At 43.4% G+C, this 27,222-nt stretch overlaps 1 protein-coding gene across 1 annotated transcript in view; it reads left to right on the forward strand.

Annotated features, from left to right (window-relative positions):
* Positions 1-2,338: 2,338 nt before the first annotated feature.
* Positions 2,339-27,222, forward strand: part of mylkb (myosin light chain kinase b) — an 82,265-nt gene continuing 57,381 nt past the window's right edge. The window contains exons 1-9 of the mRNA XM_030380912.1: positions 2,339-2,564; positions 2,613-2,907; positions 3,747-3,863; positions 4,623-4,679; positions 10,151-10,198; positions 11,458-11,585; positions 11,950-12,106; positions 17,726-17,916; positions 18,595-18,709. Of these exons, the coding sequence (XP_030236772.1) occupies positions 2,442-2,564; positions 2,613-2,907; positions 3,747-3,863; positions 4,623-4,679; positions 10,151-10,198; positions 11,458-11,585; positions 11,950-12,106; positions 17,726-17,916; positions 18,595-18,709 (1,231 nt within the window). The 5' untranslated portion in view covers positions 2,339-2,441. The remainder of the gene's footprint in view (positions 2,565-2,612; positions 2,908-3,746; positions 3,864-4,622; positions 4,680-10,150; positions 10,199-11,457; positions 11,586-11,949; positions 12,107-17,725; positions 17,917-18,594; positions 18,710-27,222) is intronic.

Consider the following 27,222-nt stretch of genomic DNA (forward strand, 5'->3'; position numbering starts at 1 on the left):
CACCCAGACACACACACACACACACACACACACACACAAACGTCTATTTGTGTATGTGTAGTAGGAGAGTACAAGGTAGGAGAGTGCGGCTGTTTGACCAGACTCTGTGTGATGGACAGACCAGGGGTCTCATTTATAACCGTTGCATACGCACAAAACGGGGCTGAAATTGGCGTACGTGACTTTCCACGCCAAGGTTGTGATCTATAAAAAACCAACTTGACGGGAGAATGTGCGCAGCCCTAAGCAAACTCTGACCCATGCGTACGCATGGTTTGGAGGAAAAGGAGAATTGGAGACACAGATGGTGTGGTGGTGAACTGAAGTCAGACAGAAGAATTGTAGAGTGAGAAGAACGATTATGTTTTATCATCACCCTTCATAAATTTAATTTCAACCCCTATCATGCGTATCACAATAATTTAAGTCAACTGCGTTATTTCTCAGTTATATCTCCAGAAACATCTCCTTAGAATAGAAAAAAAAAAATATTCTCTATATTTAATCCCGTCACTCCATACTGTCCACTGACGGCGCGACTGCATGGAATAAAGCATCTGTCCAACATGTATCAATAACATAATATTTTTATGTGACACTGTAAACACATACTCAAATGTCAATTAAATCCCAAGTGTGGAAAACCAAGCCACACTCATCACAATCGTTGTCCGTTACTCTTGATTCTTTTCATGACAAATCAGGCATTAAAAAGGGGTTATGTTCAAGAACATTTTACGTGGGTGAATACAAACTGATTATCCAAGGTGTTCTCGGTCAGTCTTATAACCGTAACCCTATAAATACAGAGGTGAGCGCCGTGGTAATGCTGCACCATATGGCACTTCTGGCGGACCATGCAAATGGCAGGATTCGGAGGGAGAGGGTCTTTAGGGACCATAACGATTTATTGGTAGGCTACATACAAATATGAAGCCTACCTTTATGTCAGACCACTTCTTTTTTAATTCTGGGACTGTGCGCTCCGTGCTACTGACAGAGTTCAATGCTGCAGCAACATGTTGCCACTCATTCTGCTTTTTGTTGTTGGCGATCCCAATCCCGTGACCGCCGAACAAAACTACTTTTCGGGCCTCCATCTCACCCACAAGTGTCTCCACTTCAACCTCCGTGAAATTTCGCTTTTTTGATTTTCTCAGTCCTTCTGCCATTGTTTCCGACAAGACATAATACCGGCATCTGAGTCTGTTTTATATGCAGATCGCATTCATGAAGTAATTTCCATTGACCATTTATGGTTAAAAAGGGGCATGTACAGGGCGGAACGTGAAGCTGATTCAGCTGCGCACACTTGTATGCACTCTGTGATTTATAAAGCAAAGATTGCGTACGGTGTTTTATAAATCTGAATATTTTTTGGCGCACGCAAAACTTGGCTTTTGGGCGTACGTACACTTTTAGTAACGATGCCACGCACAGTTTTATAAATGAGACCCCTGGAGAGGAGTAGGAGGAGGGCAGGTGAGAGCAGCCTTCTCTCTTCTTCCTACTGTCTTGTATCGTTCAACCGCTGGTGCTCTAGCACTACGTTCTCTCTGCCTCTCTCTCCATTGCTCCCGTCTATATCTATTATCCCAACAGATCGCCCTCCATGTCACATATATAATGTGTTTGTGTGTGTAAAAATCTTTCTTCATCTAAAAGTTAAAAATAAACCTTTAGAAGTTCAGAGATAACAGGACCATCGCCATCTCTCTCATGTGTCAGTTTCTTTTTCTAATGCACATGTTTGTGTGCATATAAGGGTCTGTGTGTGTGTGTGTGTGTGTGTGTGTGTGTGTGTGTGTGTGTGTGTGTGTGTGTGTGTGTGTGTGTGTGTGTGTGTGTGGGTGTGTGGGTTTGTGAGAGAGAGGGAGTTTGACTGCGTTCCAGGCTGTTCTGGGTCCATGCCCATATTGGGGCATTAGAGTCATCTGTGATGTAACGCGTCCATGCAGCCTGTCCTTTTTACTTTCCCATCTCCCTGCGTTGTGATTGGTCCAGGCCTGGTCCTGCGGGCCCAGAGGGGGGGCGGGGGGGGGGGGGGGGGCGGAGCCAGAAGAGAGAGAGGAACAGGGGAGAGAGGCAGCGACCAGAGCAGCAACACTCCTCTACAGCTGGGACGGAAGAGCCTGGACCAGGAGACACCAGGCCAGGAGCAGGTCTCTCTGGGGCAGAGAGGAGCAGGTCCAGGAGCAGGCCCAGCATCAGCAGGAGCAGCAGGAGCAGGAGGGACAGGTCCAGGAGCAGCAGATCGAAGGGGCCTCCTTAGGCGCAGCGCAGAGCCGCAGGAGCACGTCGATGAGCAGCAGCGTCTAGTCGAGGCGCGACAGGTGGACTTCCGCAAGCTCCCCGCCCCCCACGGGCCCCCCGGACAAAAGACCCCCGCCCCCAACGAGCCCCCCAGCCTCAAGACCCCCGCCCCCCTCCCCCCACCACCCATGGCCTTCAGAGCCAACCTGAAGGGGTCAGGGGTCAAGCCCCGGCCAGAGGAGGAGAAGAAAGGCCCCCAGCAGGTGGACTTCAGGTCCATCCTGGGTAAGAAGACTACCCCCAAGAAGGAGGTGGAGAACACCCCCAAGAAGGAGGTGGAGAACACCCCCAAGAAGGAGGTGGAGAACACCCCCAAGAAGGAGGTGGAGAACACCCCCAAGAAGGAGGTGGAGAACACCCCCAAGAACGGAGAGAAGGAGGCCAAGAACTGTGTGGACGCAGGAAGAGGAGGAGGAGGAGGAGCAGGAGCACCTGACTTCAAACAGAAGCTGAGTAATATCAACGTGTTGGACGGTCAGAAGCTCAGGCTGCAGTGTTGCCTGCTGACCGCTGACCTCCGTGATGTCAAGGTCACCTGGACACTGGACGGGAAGGTCATCAAACCATCCAAGTTCATCGTCCTGGCTAGCGAAGGTGACACACACACACACACACTCACACACAGCAGTCATACACACACATACACACAGTCATGTAAACATACATATGTGCCTACCTAAATACAAAGACTGATGTATAATGATTTCATCGATATACAGAGCTATATACAAGGATATGTGTTTGTGTGTGTGTGTTTGTCTAGGTGTAGATGTGCGTAAACACAAACACACACACAAACGCACGGATAGCTAAGTTGAAGTCCAGTAGATTCTAGATGCTAATGCTAGCATTCTAGATACTAGTCTTTGTGTTGAGGACAGACAGACCAATCAACTCTTCATTACCATCTGACGGAGTCATGGTCAGACATGACAACTGCCAAAGGCCTCCATGTTGGCTCCATTGAGTCTATTACACCTGGTCATGGTGTTGGCTTGTTGCCTTGGGTTGTTGCTGGTGTACATATTGTGATGCCATGTGATGGTATAGAAAGTAGATTGATGACTACTATTTGCTGCAAGGGATATATATATATATATATATATATATATATATATATATATATATGTATATATATATATATATATATATATATATATATATATATATATATGTATATATGCATATATATGTATGTATATATATATATATATATATATATATATGTATGTATATATGTATATATATATATATATGTTTATACCACCTGCTACATATAATATACCTTGTTGAAGACCTTAAATAATAAAGTATATGATATGTAGCAGGTGGTTTATATGTAGAATATACCTTCTTTAATACCTTCTATAACAGGGCGTTTCACACTGATAGGAGGTATTGATATGAGATGTATGACATGTACTGTGTTGCAGGAGGGCTGTGCTCCCTGACCATAGAAAAGGCCCTCCCAGAGGATGAGGGACAGTATAAATGCCGCGTGGAGACCAGCTTAGGGAAGACCGAGACCTCCTGCATGGTCCTAGTGGATGGTGAGTACCACGTGAGCCTGACACAACTATACCATTCCCATGGTTTTATAACTACACATTTAAAAACAAATATAATACCCCCCACTGACCTGGGGCCCCCAGTACAGGAATATATGTTTGGTGGCAAACGTTTCTGGCCATTAACTCTGGCCATTAATACATTTGTTCATGACAGGACTCAATCTCAAAAAGACTCTCATTTTGTACAACATTATGTATCTGGTAAAGAACACCCCTCCTTCATACCACCTAGGAAGATAGGAGTGATACAAATATCACAAAATAATATTTTCTCCTTTACTCCTCTCCTCCTCTCTTCTGTCCTCCTCTCCTACTCTCCTCTCCCCTTTCCTCTCTCCTCTCCTCTCATTTCCTCTCTCCTCCTCTCCCACCAATCCTCTCCTCCTCTCCCCTCCATTCCCCTCTCTCCTCTCCCCCTCTCCCCTCCATTCCCCTCTCTCCTCTCCTCCTCTCCCCTCCATTCCCCTCTCTCCTCTCCTCCCTCTCCTCTCCCCCTCTCCCCTCCATTCCCCTCTCTCCTCTCCTCCTCTCTCCTCTCCTCCCTCTCCTCTCCTCCTCTCATCTCCTCTCCTCCTCTCCCCCCCCTCGTTTTTGTCCTCTCTTCTCTCCCCTCTCCTCCTCCCTCCTCTTTTCCTCTCTCCCCTCCTCTCCTCACCTGTCCTCTCCTCCCCTCTCTACTTTTCTCTCTCCTCTGCTCTTCTCTCCTCCTCCTCTCTCCTCCTCTGTCCTCTTCTCTAGACCCAGAGGACAGTACTCTAGCTGACAGGAAGAAGAACTCAGGCCCAGCGTCTGAGAGTGAGTTTCCAAACTATGCAGCCTCGCTCTCCTTTTGTCCCAATAAGGAGCTGCAGCTTGGAGCCGCTGCCCACTGCTGCGCTACCACACACACATGCACACGCCCATGCGCACACGCACACACTCACTCACTCACTCACTCACTCACTCACTCACTCACTCACTCACTCACTCACTCACTCACTCACACATATATGTGTATACATGGGACACACCAGAATCGGCCATAGAAGTAGCATTGATTCCGGCTGCTTGAAAGTTCTATAACAAGCTGTGTAACTCAAAGAAACAGTGCCAATGTTTGCAATTTGATGCTAATTCTACCACAACGATGCTAACATTGCCACTGTGATGCTGACATAACCATAGTGATTCTAACATTACCACGGTGATGCTAACATAACCACGGTGATGCTGACATAACCATGGGGATTCAAACATTACAACAGCGATGCTTACATAACCATGGTGATTTGAATATTACCACGGTGATGCTAACATAACCACGCTGATGCTGACATAACCATGGTGATTCGAGCATTACCCAAAGTAATACTAACATAACCATGATCATTCGAACATTACCACGGTGATGTTAACGCTACCATGGTGTTTCTAAAATTGCCACAGTGATGCTAACATTACCACGGGGTCATCCCTATGTTCCCCGGGTCCTATGTTCCCCGGGTCCTATGTTCCCCGTTTTTCCCAAAATGGGTCCTATGATCCCCTGTAGCCATACATACCGGGGAGCAAAATACCCTTTATCGGAAAAGCGGGGAACATAGGACCCTTTTCTGGGAAAAGGGTCCTATGTTCCCCGCAATCTATCAATCTTTAAAAATATTTAAACTCTGACGCGACATTCGCGTGATGACAGCCAATCGGCGTTCAACAGCGTGGCCACTGAGTGACATGTGTAACGTAACAGCCAATCAGCTTTCAACCGGCCAACTCCGTGGTGAGCTGCAGCATTGAGGAGAAAGTGATTGTTGCCGTTTGCGACTCCCGGAGCTCTTTATATGATAGTATATAATATAATATAATTGTATAATAATATCACGGCCAAAAGCTCTGTGCGCCTCCCTCTTCCACAAAAGGTAAAGACATGCAATGGTAGTTATCTCGGCCGGAATTTGGCAGTAATGATATCGGGGAACATAGGACCCTTTTTGGGAAAAGCGGGGAACATAGGACCCTTTTTAAAAAATGTTCCCCAGTCTCATACAAAGAGGGGAACATGGGACCCGGGGAACATAGGACCCGGGGAACATAGGATCCGGGGAACATCGGACCCGGGGAACATAGACACGCTCCCCATTACCACAGTGACGTTAAGATTAGCATAGTGAAGCTAATATTTCCGTAGGAATATGAGTAGGACGTAGGTAGGTCTCTGCTGACAATGCTAGCACTGATACTAGAGTGGTCAAAGTCATAGTTTAGCGCGTATCTTGCATCTTATAACCTTTGTCATTATTATATTGTTTATATTGTTAATACAAGTTGTGTCAAATGTTCTGTGTTTGTGTGCGTGTGTGTGTGTGTATGTTAGTCTTTTATGTAGTGTATAGCGTCATCGACATGTTACGTTCCTTCGTTGCTGACTGCAGTCACCGTGTAATAACGTTACTTTTTATAAGCTGTGAATTTCAGTCTCGTATTCCAGTTATGTATTCATTCAACACGATGGATTCCTAGCTTTTATACTACCAAAATTACCAAAAAGCAGTGCTAGTGGTAGAGCAAATATTTGTACTTACTTATTTTTATCATATATTCATTTTCCATTAATCAAAATCATGGTTGCTCTGCGGTGCAACCAAGGAGCAGGTAGGGGTTAGACAGTGGATACAGAGGCAGGTCATTAAGGAGCAGGTAGGGGTTAGACAGTGGATACAGAGGCAGGTCATTAAGGAGCAGGTAGGGGTTAGACAGTGGATACAGAGGCAGGTCATTAAGGAGCAGGTAGGGGTTAGACAGTATAGCGACAGGTCATTCATGAGCAGGTAGGGGTTAGACAGTCAAAACAGAGACAGGTAATTTAGGAGCCGGTAGTGGTTAGACAGTCAATACAGAGACAGGTTATTAAGGAGCGGGTAGAGGTTAGATAGTACAAATACAGAGACAGCGAGTGATTTTAGTGCGTTCAATTAACCCTGACTACTCGGGTCCTCTTGTCTGTTCCTATCAACCCCATGAAAGGTATTCCTCTCTTTGCCCTCCTTTATTTCTCTCTCCTCCCCCTCCTCCTCTCTCTTCATCCTTCCTTTCTCTCTGTCCATCTTCCTCTCTTTATTCTCCTCTCTACCTATCCCTCTGTCTTTGTCTCTCTGTATCCGTGTGGTTTATGTGTATGCGTATGCGTGTGGTGTGTGTGTGTGTGTTTCTCTTTCTCTCTTTCTCTCTCTCTCTCTCTCTCTCTCTCTCTCTCTCTCTCTCTCTAACTCTCTAACTCTCTCTCTCTCTCTCTCTCTCTCTCTCTCTCTCTCTCTCTCTCTCTCTCTCTCTAACTCTCTCTCTCTAACTCTCTCTCTCTCTCTCTCTCTCTCTCTCTCTCTCTCTCTCTGTCTCTCTCTCTCCCTCTCTCTCCCTCTCTCTCTCTCTCTCTCTCTCTCTAACTCTCTCTCTCTAACTCTCTCTCTCTTTAAATGTTAGGGTGCGTGCGCTGCTCCATGACCATACATGGTGTGGAGGACTCCCTCATATGCACTCTCTCCTTCGCACATCTTCCCCAGACTGGTGCCACAGGCCCAGCATGCTACATGTAGCCTAGCATGCTACATCTAGCCTACATTTACATTTAAGGGAAATTTTGTAGATGCTTTTATCCAAAGCGACTAACAAAAGGTACATTTGTCAGATAAAAGAGAAACAATAATATATCTCTGTCGGTACAGTAAGGATGTTCATAGAGCCAAGTGCCAAGCACTAACAATCGCTAGGCTAACCCGTTCCCCATATACAACAAAAATAGCAATGTTAAGATGCTACATGATGCTATTTTCAAGTGCCAGGGGGTCAAATGGGAGAATTTAGGTAGGTTTGAATACCAGGTGTGCTGCAGCGTTCTGGATACGCTGCAATGCTTTGATCACGGAGGCAGGGAGTCCAGCCAGGAGCGAATTGCATAGTTTAGGCGGGAGACGACGAGCGTTTGGACCAGGAGCTGAGCAGCTTCCCTTGTGAGGAGGGGAAACCAGCGGATGTTGTAGAGAGCAAATCTACAGGATCGGGCCACCACGGGAATGTTCGTCGTGTAGCATAACGTGATGATTGTATGAGATGAGTGGGAGTAAATGTCCAGTATTGCACCAAGGTTTCACGCGTTTTGTGATTGAGATACCACAATGTCCTCGACAGTGAGCAGTAGGTCTATGTGAGGGCAATCTTTCCCTTGCACAAGGAAGAGCTCAGTCTTGTTGAGTTTAAGCTTCAGGTGATGGGTCATCTAAATGCTGATATCTGCCAGACATTCTGAGATCAGGGTGTTGTCAGAGGAGGGGGAAAACAGGAATCTCTGAGGAATCCAAACCATATGATGTGTTGACAGCACAAGGATATGGTATATAGGGAGAACAGAAGGGGTCCCAGTACAGAGCCTTGAGGGACACCAGTGTCAAGAGTGAAGGGTTTGGACAAGGAACCATTCCATGTGACCTTATAGGTGCATCTCAGTGGAATGTGCAGTCTTGAAGCCTGACTTATGAGGGTCAAGCAGATTGTTTTGTTAGCGATAGGAGGACAGTTTTGGAAAGGAATGAAATAAGAGATATCGGTCGGAAGTTCCGGATGTCATTGGTGTTAAGCCTATCATGTTACATCTAGCCTAGCCTGCTACATTGATCCAAGCATTTAGCATTTATCCTAGCATACGACATGTAGCCTAACATTCTACATATCGCCTAGTGAACTACATTGCTACTTATCGTTGTGTTGTTATTGTGTTATTGTGTTGTGATGTCGTGGTGTTTTGTTGTAGCTCACTCTCTCTATCTTCAACAGGCTGGGGTCACAGGCCTAGCATAGTACAGTTAGCATAGCATGCTACATGTAGCCTAGCATGCTTCATGTTGCCTAAATCTAGCTTAGTGAGCTAAAATTGTGCATTGTTGATAACTGCCCCATGACTTAAGGACTAAAGACTCAGGTGGCCCCTGGAGAGAGTGAGGGAACTGATTGGTTGAGAGAGATAGAGTGTAATAGATGGTGATAGAGAGTGATGGAGGGTGACAGAAAGTGATAGAGAGTAATAGATATGGTGATAGATAGTTCTGAAAAGTGCTAGAGTAGTATAAAGAGTTGTGGGATAGTGTAGAGAGTGAGGGTTACTTTTTCAGCCGGCAGGGTCGCATGGCTCTGAGATGGAAAATAAATACTGGAGGAGTTATATCCTGGATTCCTTCAGGGAGTATTTTTAGAATGTCCATATAAGGACATGAAAACCACAGACACTCAACCAAATAGTATGTACTCCTACGTCCCTCTCTCTCCCTCCCTGCTCCCTTCTCCTCCCTCCACTCCTCCTCTCCCTCCCCAATCCCCTCCTCCTCTCCTCCTCTTCCTCCCCCATCACCTCCTCCTAATCACCCGCTCCCTCCACTCCCCCTCCTCCTCTACCTCCCCCATGCCCTCCTCTTCTTCCTCCCCCCACGCCTCCTCCTCTTCCTCCCCCATCCTCTCCTCTCCCTCTCCTCCTCCTTGGTTGCTATACTTCAGTATATGGCTCCAGATATGTCACCGCTCTTAAAGACACAGAATACAGAGATCAATACTACCACTACTACTACCACTACTACTACTACCACTGCCACTACTACCACCACTACTACTACCACTACTACTACTACCACTGCCACTACTACCACCACTACTACTACCACTACTACTACTACGCCTGCCACTACTACCACCACTACTACTACCACTACTACTACTACCACTGCCACTACTAGTAAGTAAGTAAGTAAGCTTTATTTGTACAGCGCCTTTCACAGACCAGGGTCACAAAGCGCTTCACAGTTAAAACAAAAACAATAACAATACACAGTTAAGAAGTACATACAAATTTAAGTTTAAAAGGCCAAGACAACTAGGTGACAGACATAGCAGCCCCAAGACAGCTAAGCAAAAGCATGAGCAAACAAATAGGTCTTTAGTTGCTTTTTGAAGGAGTCAACAGACTCCATCGAACGCAGAGAGAGCGGAAGATCGTTCCAGATACTACCACCACTACTACTACTACTACTACTACCACTACTACTACCGCAACTACTACTACCACTACAACTACTTCTGCCACTAATAGTACTACTGTTACTACTACCACTACTATGACCACTACCATTACTACTTCCACTACTACTACCACTACAACGACCACTACTACTGCCACTATTGGGATAAGACACATGATTCATGTCAGATGACCAGTCCAGCAGGTTTAATCAGACTGTTGTATCTCTCTGCAGGTGAAGCCCGGATTAAGAAACCAACAACGAAGACTCCTCCTAAACAAGGTACGGTCTGTGTGTCTGTACCGCCGTGAGGAGGGGGTGTTGGGGTCAAGGGTCTGGAGCAACTGTACTGAGCAGCACGGTGACCTGGTCAGGGCTGGGGACTCCAGATATAGGAGCTTTGGCACTGCGTTACCAAACTGCATTGCTACAACATGTAGGTGTCAGGGAGAGGCACACAGACACACATAACATAATACTTACATACTCACCAACCCTAGTGTGGTAAGAGTATCTGAGCAAGAGTGTCTGAGGAAGACACCTCAACCTACCCCAACAAGCTGTGACAAGAGTGTGAGCCTGTGTGTGAATGGTTGTAAGTTGCTTTTGAAGGTCTGCTAAATGCCCTCCATGCAAAATGCAAACTTGTGCATGCCGGATTTTTGTGTATGTGTGTGTGTGTGTCTGTGTGAGTGTGTGAGTGTGTGTTTTTACTGTGTGTGTTTGTTTTTCTGTGTGTGTGTGTGTGTGTGTGTGTGTGTTAGTGTTGGCTCGTTCGTTCGCGAACCGGTTCGAATGAACGAGTCTTTAGAACGCACAAACCGAACCGGTTCGTCTCTCTCGTTCGTTCGGTCGTCTTGTTCACCATTCGATTCACCGGAAACTCGACTGAACGAACGAACGAGTTTCCGGTAGCACTAACTCCACTGAGTCTGACTGACTCAGTGCAATGGCATGCATTCCATGATGCGATTCACCGTTACCGGAAACTAGGCTGAATCGTGAACGACTCCTCCGCGTTCAGTCGAGTTTCCGGTGAATCGATTCACCGGAAACTCGACTGAACTGGGAGGAGTCGTTCACGAATCATATGTTCGTTCAGCCTGGTTTCCGGTAGCGATAAATCGCATCATGGAATGGACCCCATTGCACGGTTCTCAGCTGATTCAGTCAGACTTAGTGGAGTTAGTGCTACCGCAAATTCGACTGAACGAACGAACGAACGAACGATTCGCGAACGACTCCTCGTGGCGAACTGAATCACGCGAACTGGGTCACGGAAACAAATCATTAAATCCACCAGTAGTGTGTGTGTGTATGGATTTGTGTGTGTGAGTGTCTGCATATTTGTGTGTGTGTGTTTCTGGGTTGTTTCTGTGTATGTTGTTAATGCGTGTGTGTGTGTGTGTTTGTGTGTTTCTGTTTTGTTTCTCTGTATGTGTGTGTGTGTGTGTGTGTGTGTGCGTGTATGTGGCTACTGTGTGTGTGTGCGTGTGCGTGTGTGTGTGTGTGTGTGTGTGTGTGTGTGTGTGTGTGTTCAGCCCTTCCTCCTCAGATCCTCCAGTTCCCAGAGGACATGAAGATCCTAGCCGGGGAGAAGGTGGAGATCAGCTGCCGCTTCTCCGGAGCTCCGCCCTTCAGCTGCACCTGGCTCAAGTTCAGGAAGCCGGTAGGACACTGATCAATACTCATCAATAACCAAATGATCAATAACTTATCAATAACCAAATTATCTATACTCATCAATAACCAAATGATCAATACTCATCTATAACCAAATGATCAATAACTTATCAACAACCAAATGCCCAATAACTTATCAATAAACTAATGCTCTATACTCATCAATAACCAAATGATAAATTCTCATCAATAACCAAATGATCAATAACTTATCAATAACCAAATGATCAATAACACTAAAACAAAGTAATGATTAATCAATATCTAATATGAATCAATAACTAATATGAATCTATAAATAATATGGATCCATAAATCATCTCCAACTATTGATTGATCCTGTTCCTCAGATCCAGCAGGGCACCGGGGGGGTGAGCATAGAGAGCAGCGACAGCAGCAGTCAGCTGATCATCGCCTCGGGCCAGCAGGAGCACTGCGGCTGCTACACCATCGAGCTGAAGAACAGCTACGGCCTGCGCCAGGCTGCCCTCAACCTCACCATCGTGGGTAAGACCTGACCCTTACCTTAACTAACCCTCACCTTAACCTCCCCATCGTGAGTAAGACCTGACCCCTAACCATTAACCCTCACCTTAACCTCACCATCGTGGGTTAGACCTGACCCTTAACCATTAACCCTCACCATAACTTCACCATTGTGGGTAAGACCTGACCCTTAACCATTAACCCTCAACTTAACCATTAACCCTGCCCTAAACCTCCCAATCAAAGGTAAAGCCTGACCCTTATCTTAACTAGGGATGGGCATGATTAATCGACGATCGACTAATTGATCGTTAAGGATTTTGTCGATTACGTACAATTTTCATTGATTAAACTAATGCAGTGTGCAATTAAACATTTAACCACACGGGGGCAATATTTAAATTTGCGGCTCCTCCCCCGCAATAAACATCCCGCTTTGAACGGTGAACTCTTTACGCCTAGCAGCTATAAAAAGCTATAAAAACTACACGTTTTCTTAAAAAATGCGATGAAATATGCAGCATATTTATGCAATTTTATGCGACGAAATTATGGGAACTCGCGAAAAAATGCAGGAACTTGCAAAAAATGCGGGAACATGCGAAAATTTGGGTTTGAAAAAGAGGGGGAAAAAGTGATTCCCCCAACACCCTGTTCTCACTAGGCTATTACCTTAATGTAAAGAGTCATTTCTTATTACTTTCTATGAAAAACAAGCATACTACATCACAGAAAGTGCTCTGAATATTTACAATTTACAATTTGACCTGACGAGCTGGCTGTCGCCTTGCATGGTTGACTCTGCCGTCTGTGTGTCAATGTGTGTATTAAACGATGTAAGTCGCTTTGGATAAAAGCATCTGCTAAATGCCCTAATTGTAAATTGGAATATTTAAGTTCTAGTCTTGTTTTATTTGAGACCTTAAAACATGGCTCAAACTTACAAAACATTGAGTACAACTTCTGTAGCTTTACAAAAAGAATCTGCTAAAACTTCTGTAAAAATGAATAAATAAAATATAAATAAATAAATGTTTAAAGGAAGCTTTTCAAAAGAGTAACAAAAAAGTGCAATCTAACAACTGTAAAGTTGAATCAACTCATTGAATGAAACTACAACAGTCCAAATGAAAACTAACTGCGTAGCCTCTAACACTAGCCAATCATTCCTCATCCTCCATCCCCTCTCCCTCAACGTCCATCTCTTTAACCATCCTTGCATGTTTGGCTGCGGCAAAGTGTTTTTCCAGCGTCGACTTCCGCCTGTGGTCCAACACGCAGTTGCACGAAGTGCAAAATAATTTGCCCCCACTGTCGTGTAACAATCCGGGAAACTGCTTTGCACGGTCTTTTGCACTTATCTTTGTTGGCAAATGAGACCGCTTCATCTTGCCTTCGTCGCGGGGTTTGCGATGACGTTCACGTCGCGTAATTACGTCACTTCATAACGTTCCCATGGCAACAGGGGGAAATGGCTGCTTTTTTCGCGGAAATTGGCAGTTTATGCGGTGAAAGTGCGGCATATTTGAAAAAATGCGGCCCCCGGACCTGATTATGCGTTGAATTATGCAATCGCATAATCGCGTTTTTCTGAAGGGACTGATTAATGCAGGCTATGTGGAAAATGCGCCGACTTTGGCTCAGCCTGACTCCGCCCTCTTCCGCTACATAGCTAAGATGGCTGCCGTTGAGTACGAAAAAGTGTGCGTCGCCACACACTTCGCGATTTGACCGTTTTCAGTACACTTATTTTCGCCCGATCTGAATCGGAACGCCCTACGTACTCAAACTTAGACTAGTAAGTATGGATAGTATGGATATTGGAACACGGCGATGTAATCATGAAGCGGACGAGGCCACGGCGAAGTCTGGTGTGGGACCATTATGATTTAAAAAATGACTTCTTGGGGAGCACTATAGGCCTACCACTCAAGGCGAGGTTAGCATCGAAGCAGAAATAAGGAACTTTCTGAGCCCCTGGATTGTGGAAAGTTGTTCCCCCGCCTTGCCAAGCTAACCCTAACAAAAATCCGTAGACTGGTTGGTTAAGTTATGTTTATGAGCACCGGCTTCGAGCTGCATGCTCCGTTGCTTAGAGCACAATAGCGCATAACTATTGAACGGATTTGGTTTAACTGAGTTGTTCATCTAATAATAAAGATCCCAATGAGGAAAACACGCTGCATTTGTATTTTCATTTCATTTTGAATATAAATATATTTTTTAATTTTAATGTAAAATATTAACGATTAATCGACTAATTGATCGTTAATTCTCCAGACGATCGACTAAGACAACTTAATCGAATGCCCATCCCTAATCTTAACCATTAACCCTCACCTTAATCTCGACATTGTGGGTAAGACCTGACCCTTACCTTATCTCATCCTCACCTTAACCATTAACCCTGCCCTCAACTTTACCATGGTGGGTAAGATCTTAAACTTAATCTAGCTCTTACCTTAAGCATTAACCCTGCCCTTCACTTAACCATAGTGTGTAAGACCTTTACCTCAATCTAACCCTGACCTTCACCATTAACCCTGCTCTCCACTTAATCATAGTGTGTAAAACCTTTACCTCAATCTAACCCTGACCTTCACCATTAACCCTGCTCTCCACTTAATCATAGTGTGTAAAACCTTTACCTCAATCTAACCCTGACCTTCACCATTAACCCTGCTCTCCACTTAATCATAGTGTGTAAAACCTTTACCTTAATCTAACCCTGACCTTCACCATTAACCCTGCCCTCTACTTAACCATAGTTTGTAAGACCTTTACCTTAAAGGGACACTGTGTAATATTTTAAGTCATTTATTACCTCAAATCAACGTATTCATTCATAAATAAGTCCTCATTGGTGTAAAATTATCTCTGCCAAAAATCTCACTTATCCTCCTGAGCGAAGAATAATTAATATGTAGTTACATAGGACGGGTAGGCTTCATGGAGGCTTCCATGTTCTTCCGGTCTATGAACGGCCGAGAGGGACAAAAAGCACTACGTGGTACAGAAAATGCAAACGCGTTTTCACACTGAGCCAGCGTGAATGAGGACTGAAATAATTCACTATCTTGCTCGAGGAGTAATTACTCATACATCATTAGCTTACACTAATGATTCAATGCAGTTTAAAATTTGTTTGAAATAACAAACCTCATCATCACTCGAATGACTCGATGAGGTAGTATTGGATGTCATGACACAGCTTCTTGGCACATACTGCTCACCGTAGTTTTTGAACAAGCGACCACTATTAGTTTGAATGCAATATACAATTGTACCACTAGATGGGAGTCATTTTTACACAGTGTCCCTTTAATCCAGGGGTCAGCAAGTAAATTTGGCCTCGAAAAAATAAATAATCCAGCCAGTAGGTGGCGGGCCAGAACATTATCGAAGGTTAGTCCGAGGAATTGATTAATGAAAATGCATCTGGAACTGCGACGCAGGCCCGTCAGCTGGCTTAGTCATATGCCTAGCCTACCACACACTAGATTACTCTAGAAAGACGTAGGCCTACATATAAACGAGTGTATGCCCTAATCACGTGAATGTCATGCCTGATCACATTATAAACTGCAAACGCGATTGTGATTATTGAATAAAAAATGAAAAGAAAAAATAAGTTCATTCATAATGTAGCCGAGCGGGGGACCTCCCGTTGGTATTTGAATGACTTGATTTGCTGATCTCGTCCCCCAGTAACTCTTAGTCCTAACCCTAAATGTGAAGATAAAGTGAAAAAGTTGCGCAGTTGTCAGCCTGGTTCTGCCAGGTAAAAGTGTCCGTAGAAAGGGCCTCATTGTATGCAAAGGCCATGCGTAAAGCCGCTCCTCCTTTCCTATCTATGCTGGAGAGAGGGCAGTAGTGTGCACCTAAAAAAGCAGCCAACCACTCTTAAAACACAACACACAACCACACCACGGCGGGTGCTGACTGACCGCACACACACACACAGACACGCACTCTCACACACACAAACACACACACACACACACACACACACACACACACACACACACACACACACACACACACACACACACACACAGGGCCGTCGGACTGCGGGGACAAAGGGGACAGTTGTGGGGGGGCCCAAGGCAGAGGGGGGGCCCATGACCAAAAAAAAAAAAAAATATATATATATATATTTTACCTTCTTTTTTTTTGGCCCACAGGCCAGTCATGGCCTGTGGGCCGCCAGTTGCCGACCCCTGCCTTAATCTAACCCTGACCTTCACCATTTACCCTGTCCTCCATTGTGTCCATGTTTTAATAGGATCAGCTTGTGATGGATAATGCACTGGAGCACTGGGCGGGGTTCATGGATATTGTCCGGTTCCTAGCACAGAGCTGTGTTTGGGCAGCCATGTTTAGCTCACCATAGGGGGGGACACATGACCCTTAGATTAACTTTAACTCACAGTGGTCACATATTGGGCAGTAGGTAGGACTATTCTAAAGGAGTGTCCGGCTGATAGATTTCTTCAACAGTTCCCCCAAACAAACAAATCCACGAGTTTGTATTTTGTGTTTACACCCCACTGAGCAATAATAACTCTCACTGTGCCTCTGTCTGGAAGTCCTGAGCGTCTGAGGTGGCTTGGAAACACTTATTTTGTGGGCACTACTGGAGAAAACAAACAGGGCTGTGCATCCTTGTGTTAAAAAACCAACAGCCCAATTACAGAACACATTTACACTGCATAATCGGCTGAGAGACAGAAATCATGGCTCATTTACATTTCCTCATAGTCAATGTCAACAATTAAATTGTTGAGTTTAGGGGCATCTAGCAGAACGGACATGTCATCAATTGAGAATATAATTAATACGAGTATATTTGATTGAGTGTATGTTTTTTATTTCTTTTAAAATAGCACTTTATTCATAACCTCTAGAGAGAATGTTTTAAAAAAGCATTTTGAGCTAAGAGTTGTAGGAAGGAGGGGGGCGTGTTATCCCCATGGCTTCGACCCATTTGTGATTCGTTTTAATACCATTGTTGTGTAGTACAGGCCAAATTACACAAACCAGGCCAGTACAGGACCTCTGACACAACACAGGCCAGTAAAGGACACCTGAAACAATAAAGGCCAGTAAAGGCCACCGTAGTCTTTGGAAAGGGAGGGGTGAAATATTCAGTTGGTGGTAATCGCCTACCTCACAGCTAGGTGAAACTGAGTTCTACAAACTGAACCTTTAACCTGAGGTCTTAGCAAACCTTAGCCAAATCCTTTAACCTTACTAACCCCGACCTCACCAAAGTGGGTAAGATTTACCATTTAACAGTCTTGCTCCTCTGGTATGATGCTACTCTTATTTGTGTCGTGCCGCAAAAATAAAATAGAATTTGTGTGATTTATTTTAATTGGGAGAGGAATTTAATTGAATTGAATTGAAAAAGTTTTTCTTATTTACTTGTTTGAAATAAAAACTTTTTCAATTCAATTCAATTAAATTCCTCTCCCAATTAAAATAAATCACACAAATTCTATTTTATTTTTGCGGCACGACACAAATAAGAGTAGCATCATATTTCTTTATGGGGACAAACAAACTGATACAGTGAGTTCAAATGTATCTTTACTTGAGTTGCTCTTACTCTGCCTGTGAACTGACGTGTCCTCCCAGATAAACCGGACCCCCCTGCCAAGGTGCCGGCGGTCTCAGATGTGCGGCGCTCCACCCTGACCCTGTCGTGGTACGGCCCCACCTACGACGGAGGCAGCGCAGTCCAGAGCTACAACCTGGAGGTGTGGGATAGCCTTGGGTCCCAGTGGAGGGCCCTGGGCTCCTGCAACAGCACCTCCTACAACGTCCAGGTAGGCCATCACAGCCTCACACTCCTCCTGCAACATCATGACACTACATATAGCAGTCATTCATGATTTGGAGGATTTATTCATTCATTCAGCAATCAGCCAATTACTCATTACTTAGTGGTTAATGCAAAGAATTTACGACAGCACCTCCTTGCTCTGCGAAAGAGTAAAGGACATCCGAGTGTGATGATAGCTCTCAGATATATGAGAAACTTGTGTTACTGGAGAACCTTGTGTTACAGAGAACCTTGTGTTATGGAGAACCTTGTGTTATGACAAATTTTGTTTTGATTGAGAACCATTTGTTACGGAGAACCTTTTGTTACGAAGAACCTTGTGTAATGGAGAATCATGTGTTGCGGAGCACTTTGTGTTATGGAGAATCATGTGTTATGGAGCACCTTTTGTTAAGAAGAACTTTGTATTCATTGAGAACCATGTGTTACAGAGAACCTTGTGTTTGGGCGAACCAGTTCATTATTGGAGAACCTTATGTTATGGAGAACCTTGTGCTGACGGAGAAGAACCTTGTGTTATTGAAGATCCATGTCTTATGGAAAACCTTCTGCTACGGAGAACCCAATGTTCTCAGATAAACTCTGGGAAGCCGGTCCTTTGGAGAATCGTGTGTTGTCTGGAGCCAGACTACTGATGGGTTCATCTTGTGTTTGTCTGTAGAACCTCCTTCCAGAGCGTCAGTATAAGTTCCGTGTGCGTGCAGTCAACATCTATGGAGTTGGAGAACCCAGCGTGGAGTCCATCCCCGTCACCGTGGGCCTGGTCGCAGACGACGGTGAGAGCTGCTTTACAAGATTCAACTAGATGAACCAGGACTAACCAGCTAACCTAGAGTCTAACCTAGAGTAAACTAGATGAACCAGGACCAACCAGCTAACCTAGAGTCAACTAGATAAACCAGGACTAACCAGCTAACCTTTCTAACCTAGAGTCAACAAGATTAACCAGGACTAACTAGACCAGCATAACCTAGAGTCAACTAGATTAACCAGGACTAACTATACCAGCCTAACGTAGACTAACTATACATGCCCAACCTAGGCTAAACTAGACTTATTTAGACTAAACTAGACTAGGAATAACCTAGACTAACTAAACCAGTTCAACCTAGACTATAATATTAACCTTTAAAAATTAAATTAACCGAGACTAAATATACCAGCTAACCTAGACTTATTATAACAGGACTAACTTAACTAGCCTAACATAATTCCTGCTTGAATAAACAAGATTAACCTAGACTCTATCAAGCTTAACTAGACTAAACTAGACCCCCCTTGACTCTACCTGACCAACCAATACTAGCCTATACTCATACTAACCATCAGTCTACCAAGCTAAACCTTACAAAACTAGCGTCTACCTATCTTAAGCTAGAGTAGACTTTACCAACCATGATTCTAAACTAGACTAACCAGGAGTTTACACTACCTGACAAACTTAGACTAGCCTAGACTCAACACAGCTAAACAAGACTAACTTCGACTCTGGCAAGCTAAACTAAACTAATCTGGACTTTTCCTATCTTAACATAGAATGACTCGAAGAGGCGTATCTAAAATAACTCTGAGCAGATCAGCTAAACTAACCTAACCTGGAGTTGATTTCCCAAGCACACAATGTGGTGAATTTTTATTACAACGTGGTTTGGGGAAAAGCTCCACTGGACGCTGGTGCAATCGATTGTCTCACCTGCAGTGAGAACGCAATCCGCACCGCAGGAAGTAAACCAGGGGTCTCATTTATAACCGTTGCGTACGCACAAAATGGGGCTGAAATTGGCGTACGTGACTTTCCACGCCAAGGTTGTGATCTATAAAAAACAAACTTGACGAGAGAATGTGCGCAGCCCTAAGCAAACTCTGACCCATGCGTACGCATGGTTTGGAGGAAAAGGAGAAATGGCAACACAGATGGTGTGGTGGTGAACTGAAGTCAGACAGAAGAATTGTAGAGTGAGAAGAACGATTATGTTTTATCATCGCCCTTCATAAATTAAATTTCAACCCGTATCATATGTAATCAGAATAATTCTAGTCAACTGCGTTATTTCTCATTATAACTCCAGAAACATCTACTTAGAATAGAAAAAAATAAAATCTTTTAATCCTGTCACTCCATACTGTCCACTGACGGCGCGACTGCATGGAATAAAGCATCTGTCCAACATGTGTCAATAACATAATATTTTTATGTGAAACTGTAAACACATGATCAAATGTCAATTAAATCCCAAGTGTGGAAAACAAAGCCACGCTCCTCATCACAATCGTTGTCCGTTACTCTTGATGCTTTTCATGACAAATCAGGCATTAAAAAGGGGTTATGTTCAAGAACATTTTACGTGGGTGATTACAAACTGATTATCCAAGGTGTTCTCGGTCAGTCTTATTACCGTAACCCTAATAATACAGAGGTGAGTGCCGTGGTAATGCTGCACCATATGGCACTTCTGGCGGACCATGCAAACGGCAGGATTCGGAGGGAGAGGGTCTTTAGGGACCATAACGATTTATTTGTAGGCTACACAAAAATATGTACCTTTATGTCAGACCACATCTTTTTTAATTCTGGGACTGTGCGCTCCGTGCTACTGACAGAGTTCACTGCTGTAGGAACATGTTGCCAATCACTCTGCTTCTTCTCACAAAAAACATCAGGACAAGACAAGAAAAGTCACAACAAGACAATGACAGTGTATGACAATACCATTTTTTAAAATAAGAATAAAAGTCAGTACCTGGCCCCCTGCTCTATCTATTCAGGTACCCTCTCCAGTAACCAGGCCTTGATTCTCCTTTTAAAAGAGTTCAGACTGGATATAACTTTAATTCCCCTGTCTCACGGAATCCCTTAAATTGTCAGTGATATGCCAACGGAATTTGCTCCAATGCAAGTTAATTACACTCATATTCCGTGGCAAACACACAGATCCCCGTATCAACCACAGAGTCGACAATGGGCGCTTAACTCCAAATCTGTGGTGCACGTAATCACTTACATTTTCTGTGATATGCCAACGGAATTTGCTCCTATGCAAGTGAATGACACTCATATTCCGTGGCACACACACACAGATCCCCGTCTCAACGACCGAGTCAACCTGGTCTCACAGCTCCGTGAAATGACCATAGCCTATATGAATGAAATTCATATTGACGGTACGGCACTATGTCCCTGTTCTCGCCCATGCACCCATCTTGAATTTAATAGACCATTTTTCGTTGCTTCGAGGAGGTTTGGTGGTCTCTGTATATAATAAATAAATAAATAAACATCTATATATAACGAAATAAATAAATAACTATAAATATGGATGTGTATATATATATATATATATATATATATATATATATATATATATATATATATATATATATATATATACACATACATATTTATACATAGGCCCATATATTTATTTGTTTTGTTGCTTCTAGGAGGTCTGGTCGTCTCCGTATATACCAAATAAATAAATATATATAAATAAATAGGTATGTATATACCTATTTACATGCATACATATTTATATATATATATATATATATATATATATATATATATATTTTATGTACGGAGACCACCAGACGAAAGTGGTCTATTAAATCAAGAAGGTCCGGCGAGAATAGGGATATAGTGCCATACCATCAATATGAATTTCATTCATTTCCGAGAGGATGGTCAATGGTCAGATACAGATCTCGTTATAACAATAACCTATATATTGATGTAACGAGAAAGGATGTAATTATAACGCCAAGAAAAGGCTATAGGCTAAAGGCTACATGGTTATAATAATTTAAATATAATTAACTTATAAAGCGCATTACGAGACAACGAGACAATCTAGTTGTGGGCCAGCAGAGGCGTCATTTTAACCGAATTCGGCCTATAACCTTACTTATACATATAATCAGTGGTGAGGTCTATTTTATTGTAGTGGGTATACTGTGATGATTCCCTCCCAGCCTCGTACAAACCCGTCCCACCGGTACGTGTACGTGTGTGGTGCTTATGGGGTGTCGCACCACACTCACCAACGCAGGGGTCTACAACCCGCTGATTTAAGAGTATAACGATTATCAACAATCATGGAAAGCTGAGTAGGTTTATCAGTTTTAATAACAGTATGAACAAATAGAACACAAAAATGACAAGTTGTCCTTTTTATATCTATAGTAGCAATAGCACATGCTAAACAAGGACAAAATCGACTCAAAATAATTTAATGAACTGTTTACAACCATGGCTAACCACTGCATGAGAAGGAGATACACAGTAGACTAATGTTTCACTCTTTCAATTGCTCTAATTTGAGCTCTTACTGTTGTTATCTAACATACCATACAGTAATTGAATTGTGTAAAAGTGTGAAATTACTGCACCTTAAAAATGACTATGAATTAGCTATACTCTCATTTGCATAGTGATTAACATTATGAATTTCAATTGTGTATACCAACTGTATGTTGGCTGACATTTACCTATAACTTTTTTTCCCTCCACTCTAACCAAGGATGCCTGTTTTTAAATTCCCTAGCCTGACACCCAGTCTGACAGGCTGGCCAGGGGTTCTCATCTAAAAGTAACAAGGAGATATAAAGTGGGATTAAAACATTGTCTTCTGTTGACTACTTATTATGTGGTTTACACATTAATATGGGAGGACTGGACACACACACGCACATGCACACGCACACGCGCACACACACGCGAGAAGGAGGGGCTCGGCCGCCAACTAACGTGCAGAGATGCAGGGGCAGCTTCGCGCTTCGTAACAGAGATAGGGCAGAGCGCGAGCGCGCAGGGGGAATTTTATGAATGGTGAATGTAGGAGATAACTTCCCCTGCTTTAAGTATTTTATTGCAGTTATACCCAACCGGTATTTGCGAAAAATAAACACAGAAGTGAATGATCTGTCACAAGACTATGGCGACACATTAGTGCCATAATTCACTAATGTGATAAAAGATGCATTCGGGCGTATTATATTATTCCACACGCGTAGATATTAACTGCGAGCGCGCAAATGATCTCTGTGCGCGCGCAAATTACCTCTGCGCGCGCAAAACAGCCTCTCGCGCGCGCAAATTACCTCAGCGCGCGCAAAACAGCCTCTCGCGCGTAACAGCCTCTCGCGCGTAACAGCCTCTCGCGAAAGATGTTTTTAAGCTCGCTCGAATTTAATTTTGGCACTATGGGGGAGGGAATCAAGGCAGGGCGGGCTTTCCTATGATTGGCCGTTTCTGAAGCGCGATATTTGATTGACAGCCCTCCTCAGCCCTCCTCTCATTCAATTCTGAATTGTTCAGTAAATGGCTGAAACGATAGTTACGTATTGTAACTCCAGATTCTATGAGTATAGGCGCAGAGTGGGAGGAAGTGTCTTATTTTGTAAAAAAGTCCAACATATTTGGAAAGTTTATTTAATAATTGATGAGTGTGTCTTTTAAAATTGATAAATTCATCGAGTTCTACACCCAAAAACTTAGTTGATTTTACTCTTTCAATGACATGGCCATTGATGGAGAGACAGGTATTTTCCACCTTACTTGTATTTTTTGTGGAACGAAATATAATGTAGTTTGTTTAATTAATATTTAGTGATAATTTGTTGCACTTAAGCCAAGTGTCCACTTTTAACAGCTCCTTGTTTGCTGTTTCCTGCAAGACAAGAATATTTTTGTGAGACAGGATCAAGTTGGTATCATCTGCAAATAACACCTTATGAAAGGCATCAGAGACATAGTCTAGGTCATTGATATAAAGGGTGAACAGGAGAGGTCCGAGAATGGAACCCTGGGGGACCCCAAGAGTGACCATTTTCTGTACTGATCTATGGTCATTTCTAAGTACGAACTGCTCTCTATTCTGGAGATAGCTCTTGAACCATCTCCATGCTGTACCTCTGATCCCGTAATGCTGTAGCTTTCCAAGTAAGATATTGTAATCGATAGTATTGAATGCTTTCGATAAATCCAGAAATATCCCAATAGCCTGTTTGTTGTTGTCAATGGCATGACTGATGTTTTCTAGGAGATCAAGGATAGCCATGCAGGTAGTGCTTTGTTTCTTGAAGCCGTACTGAGAGGGGACAAGTATGTTATGTTTATTAAGGTAGCCACTCAGCCTCTTGTGCACTACCTTCTCAAGAGTGTAGGCAGGATTGATATGGGTCTGTAGTTGTTTGTCATTTTTATCTCCTGATTTAAAGATGGGAATGATTCTTGCTGTTTTCCGTGGCACACACACACACAGATCCCATAGATCCCATCGTACCAGTTTTGGTACGATCCCATAGAACAGGGAGAGGTTTACACAGTAAGCAAGTGGCTCTAGGATGAAATATATAATGGCCTTGAGGATAACTACTAATTTCATCATCTCCTGATGTCCTTGAGTTTTTCATGTTCCCATTGATCGTACGGATTTCATTTTGATCTGTTGGGCGCATGAAGAATGAGTTTGGGTGCTCCCCATATAGATATTGGGTGAAGGACGCTCCCAGGGGTGGGCTAATTTTGCTAGCTAGATTCTCTCCAATGGAGACAAAATTGTTATTAAAACGGTTTGCAAGGTCATCTTGACCAGAAGAGCTACCAGTGTCAGGGAGAACTAAGTCTTTCCTGTCCCTACCAAGGGCTCTATTGAGAACCTGCCACGTTTTCTTGGAATCCCCCAGAGATCGTTTGAGGCAGTCGGTGTAATGCTCTCTTTTACTTTTCCGGAAGTATGTTTGTTCCTAAATGTTGAGTACATTTCCTTGTTAGTATCATTAGGGTCCTTTGTGTAGCATTTATAGAGTTTATTTTTGTGGTTGATAGATTTTAAGATACCCTGTGTCAGCCATGGCCATGGACTTTAGTACTGCTTACAAACCTCTTTTCAGGGATGGTACAATGGATAGAATCAGTTATGATATCAGTAAGGGAATTGTATGCAGAATCGGGATCACTGGAGTGATAAATAGTGTCCCAATTTTTGTTTTGTAGATTTTGGCAAAGTTGGTTTATTGTTCTTTCATTTATGGTTTTAACTTTTGTTTTCTGGGTTGGAATTAAATGTTTGGTCATTAGATCAATGGATACCAGAACAGGAAAGTGGTCAGAAATGTCGGAGATGATTACTCCAGATGTTAAGCTCGTAATTGGTATGTTGGTGATAATGTTATCGATGATAGTCTTAGTATATTGTGTGACTCTGGTAAAAGTGTTAATAGTAGGAAAGAAGGAATATGTGTGTAGGGTGTTAATGAAATCATTTTTTGCTACATCAATATTGAAATCTCCAAGTATTATGCATTTATTTTTGTTGCTATTTAAATTAAACAAGAGTTCTAGTTTCAGCCTAAACAAGTTAAAATCTGAATCAGGGGGACGGTAGACCACTCCAATTACATATTTTTTTGTATTACTAGTCTTGATCTCAATGAATAGAGTCTGAAAGACCATCATGGATAATCAAACCCTCACACTCTAGCGTTGAGCTTGGACCTCACATAAAAACAAACCCCACCTCCAATTTTATCTGATCTATTTTTGTTGACGAGTCTGTATCCCTCAATGTTTAGAGATTCTATGTGTGATCTCTCATTCAGCCATGTCTCACTACAGCCCACCACATCAAATCCATGGTCAGTAATAGTCATGAGGGAAACTAAATCATTGTATTGTTTTTGCAGGCTTCTAGTGTTTAAATGGAGAAGAGAGAAGTTATTATTAAGGATGTGTTTCACCTGGTCGGGAGAGTAGCTTTTGCAGTTTAAACTATCCATAGTTAACACAAGGATGGCTATCATCGCTATTTTTCAAGTATTCAAATCCCATAGACATACATCCAAAGCACTGTATATAAAGGTTATGCTATATAAGGGCAACAGATCAAAAGGTCGAGTCATATGATCTCCTGCTAGGGATAGTGACCAGGATAATGCCCAGGGGGTAAAGGAGGCAGTACAGAAGACTAGGGCATGCACCAATGGTATTAGCTCCTCAGTCAAGTCTGTTGTTATGACCACAATCCATTTATAGTCCAAGGTGTAATATAAGTGTGAGAATCTAAGGCATTCAATGAACAATAGTCTACTTTTCAAGCTTGCAATAACTTGTGCAGAAACTACGCCCACACAAATACACAAATACACATGTGCCCACCGACGTGGTCAACGCACTACCAGGGTTGCTGCAGCGAACGTGGAGTTCTGTGTTGTACCGCACCGACGTGCGCAACGAACTCACGAGTGCTTGAGTTGTTCCCACCGACGTGAGCAACGCACTCACCGGATTTGCTGCAGCGAACGTAGAGTTCTGTGTTGTACCGCACCGACATGCGCAACAAACTCACGACTGCTTGAGTTGTTCCCACCAAAGTGGGCAACGCACTCACCGGGGTTACTGCAGTCAAACCAAGAGTACTAGATAACGTGCCACCGACGTGGTCATACTCACGAGTGCCCTTGACCGACGTGGTCACGCACTCACCGGGGTTGCCGCTGCAACCTTGAGTTTTATTTTCCTATGTTACGCCACTGACGTGACAGCGAACTCAAGAGTGTTTTCTAGATGATCCACCGACGTGGTCACACTCGTCGGGGTTGCTGCAGGTTAACCTGAGTTATGAAACCGAATTTTGCTTTATGAATTTAGTACCTGACAACCACCACCGCCGGTAGTTGCAAATAGTGTTGCTTTTGGCAATGAAAATTATGACTATGAGTCGCCATCAACAAACCATTATCGCTTGAGAAAAACGAGACTGGACGCAACGTGGATGCTGGGCGTGTGACAATAGCTGTGATTAAATGCATAGTACAATATAGTTGGCGAATAAAACAAGACTAAAAGTGTTTTACGAAAATAAGACTGCTGAAATGTCTCTTCATTTTCGTTGACCTAAACTAGGCGATAAAGACTTATAACGTTATTTTGTTCAACTGGAACTTCAACTGTTCCAGACATAACATAAATTTTCAACCGTTTAACTTATTTAACAAAACTACACACTTGTAACTTCGATAATATCTAAATGGAATTACGATAACACTGGAAAGAGTATGTAACTAAAACTAATAAAAAACTAAAATGACAGCTTGACACAAGACTAGACTAACACTAGAAAGGAAACAGGCCGCCAAAAACAGCTATGGTTGCAAACGTGTAAAACCTGTCTTAACCGACGTTAGAGAGCATCGTGTGCGCTTGAAGAAAGAACCTTGAATTCGACCGGATGTAGGACGTTGAGTTCTGTGTTGTACCGCACCGACGAGTGCAACGAACTCACGAGTGCCT

This window comes from Gadus morhua, chromosome 16 (assembly GCF_902167405.1).
Source record: "Gadus morhua chromosome 16, gadMor3.0, whole genome shotgun sequence".
Taxonomy (NCBI): domain Eukaryota; kingdom Metazoa; phylum Chordata; class Actinopteri; order Gadiformes; family Gadidae; genus Gadus; species Gadus morhua.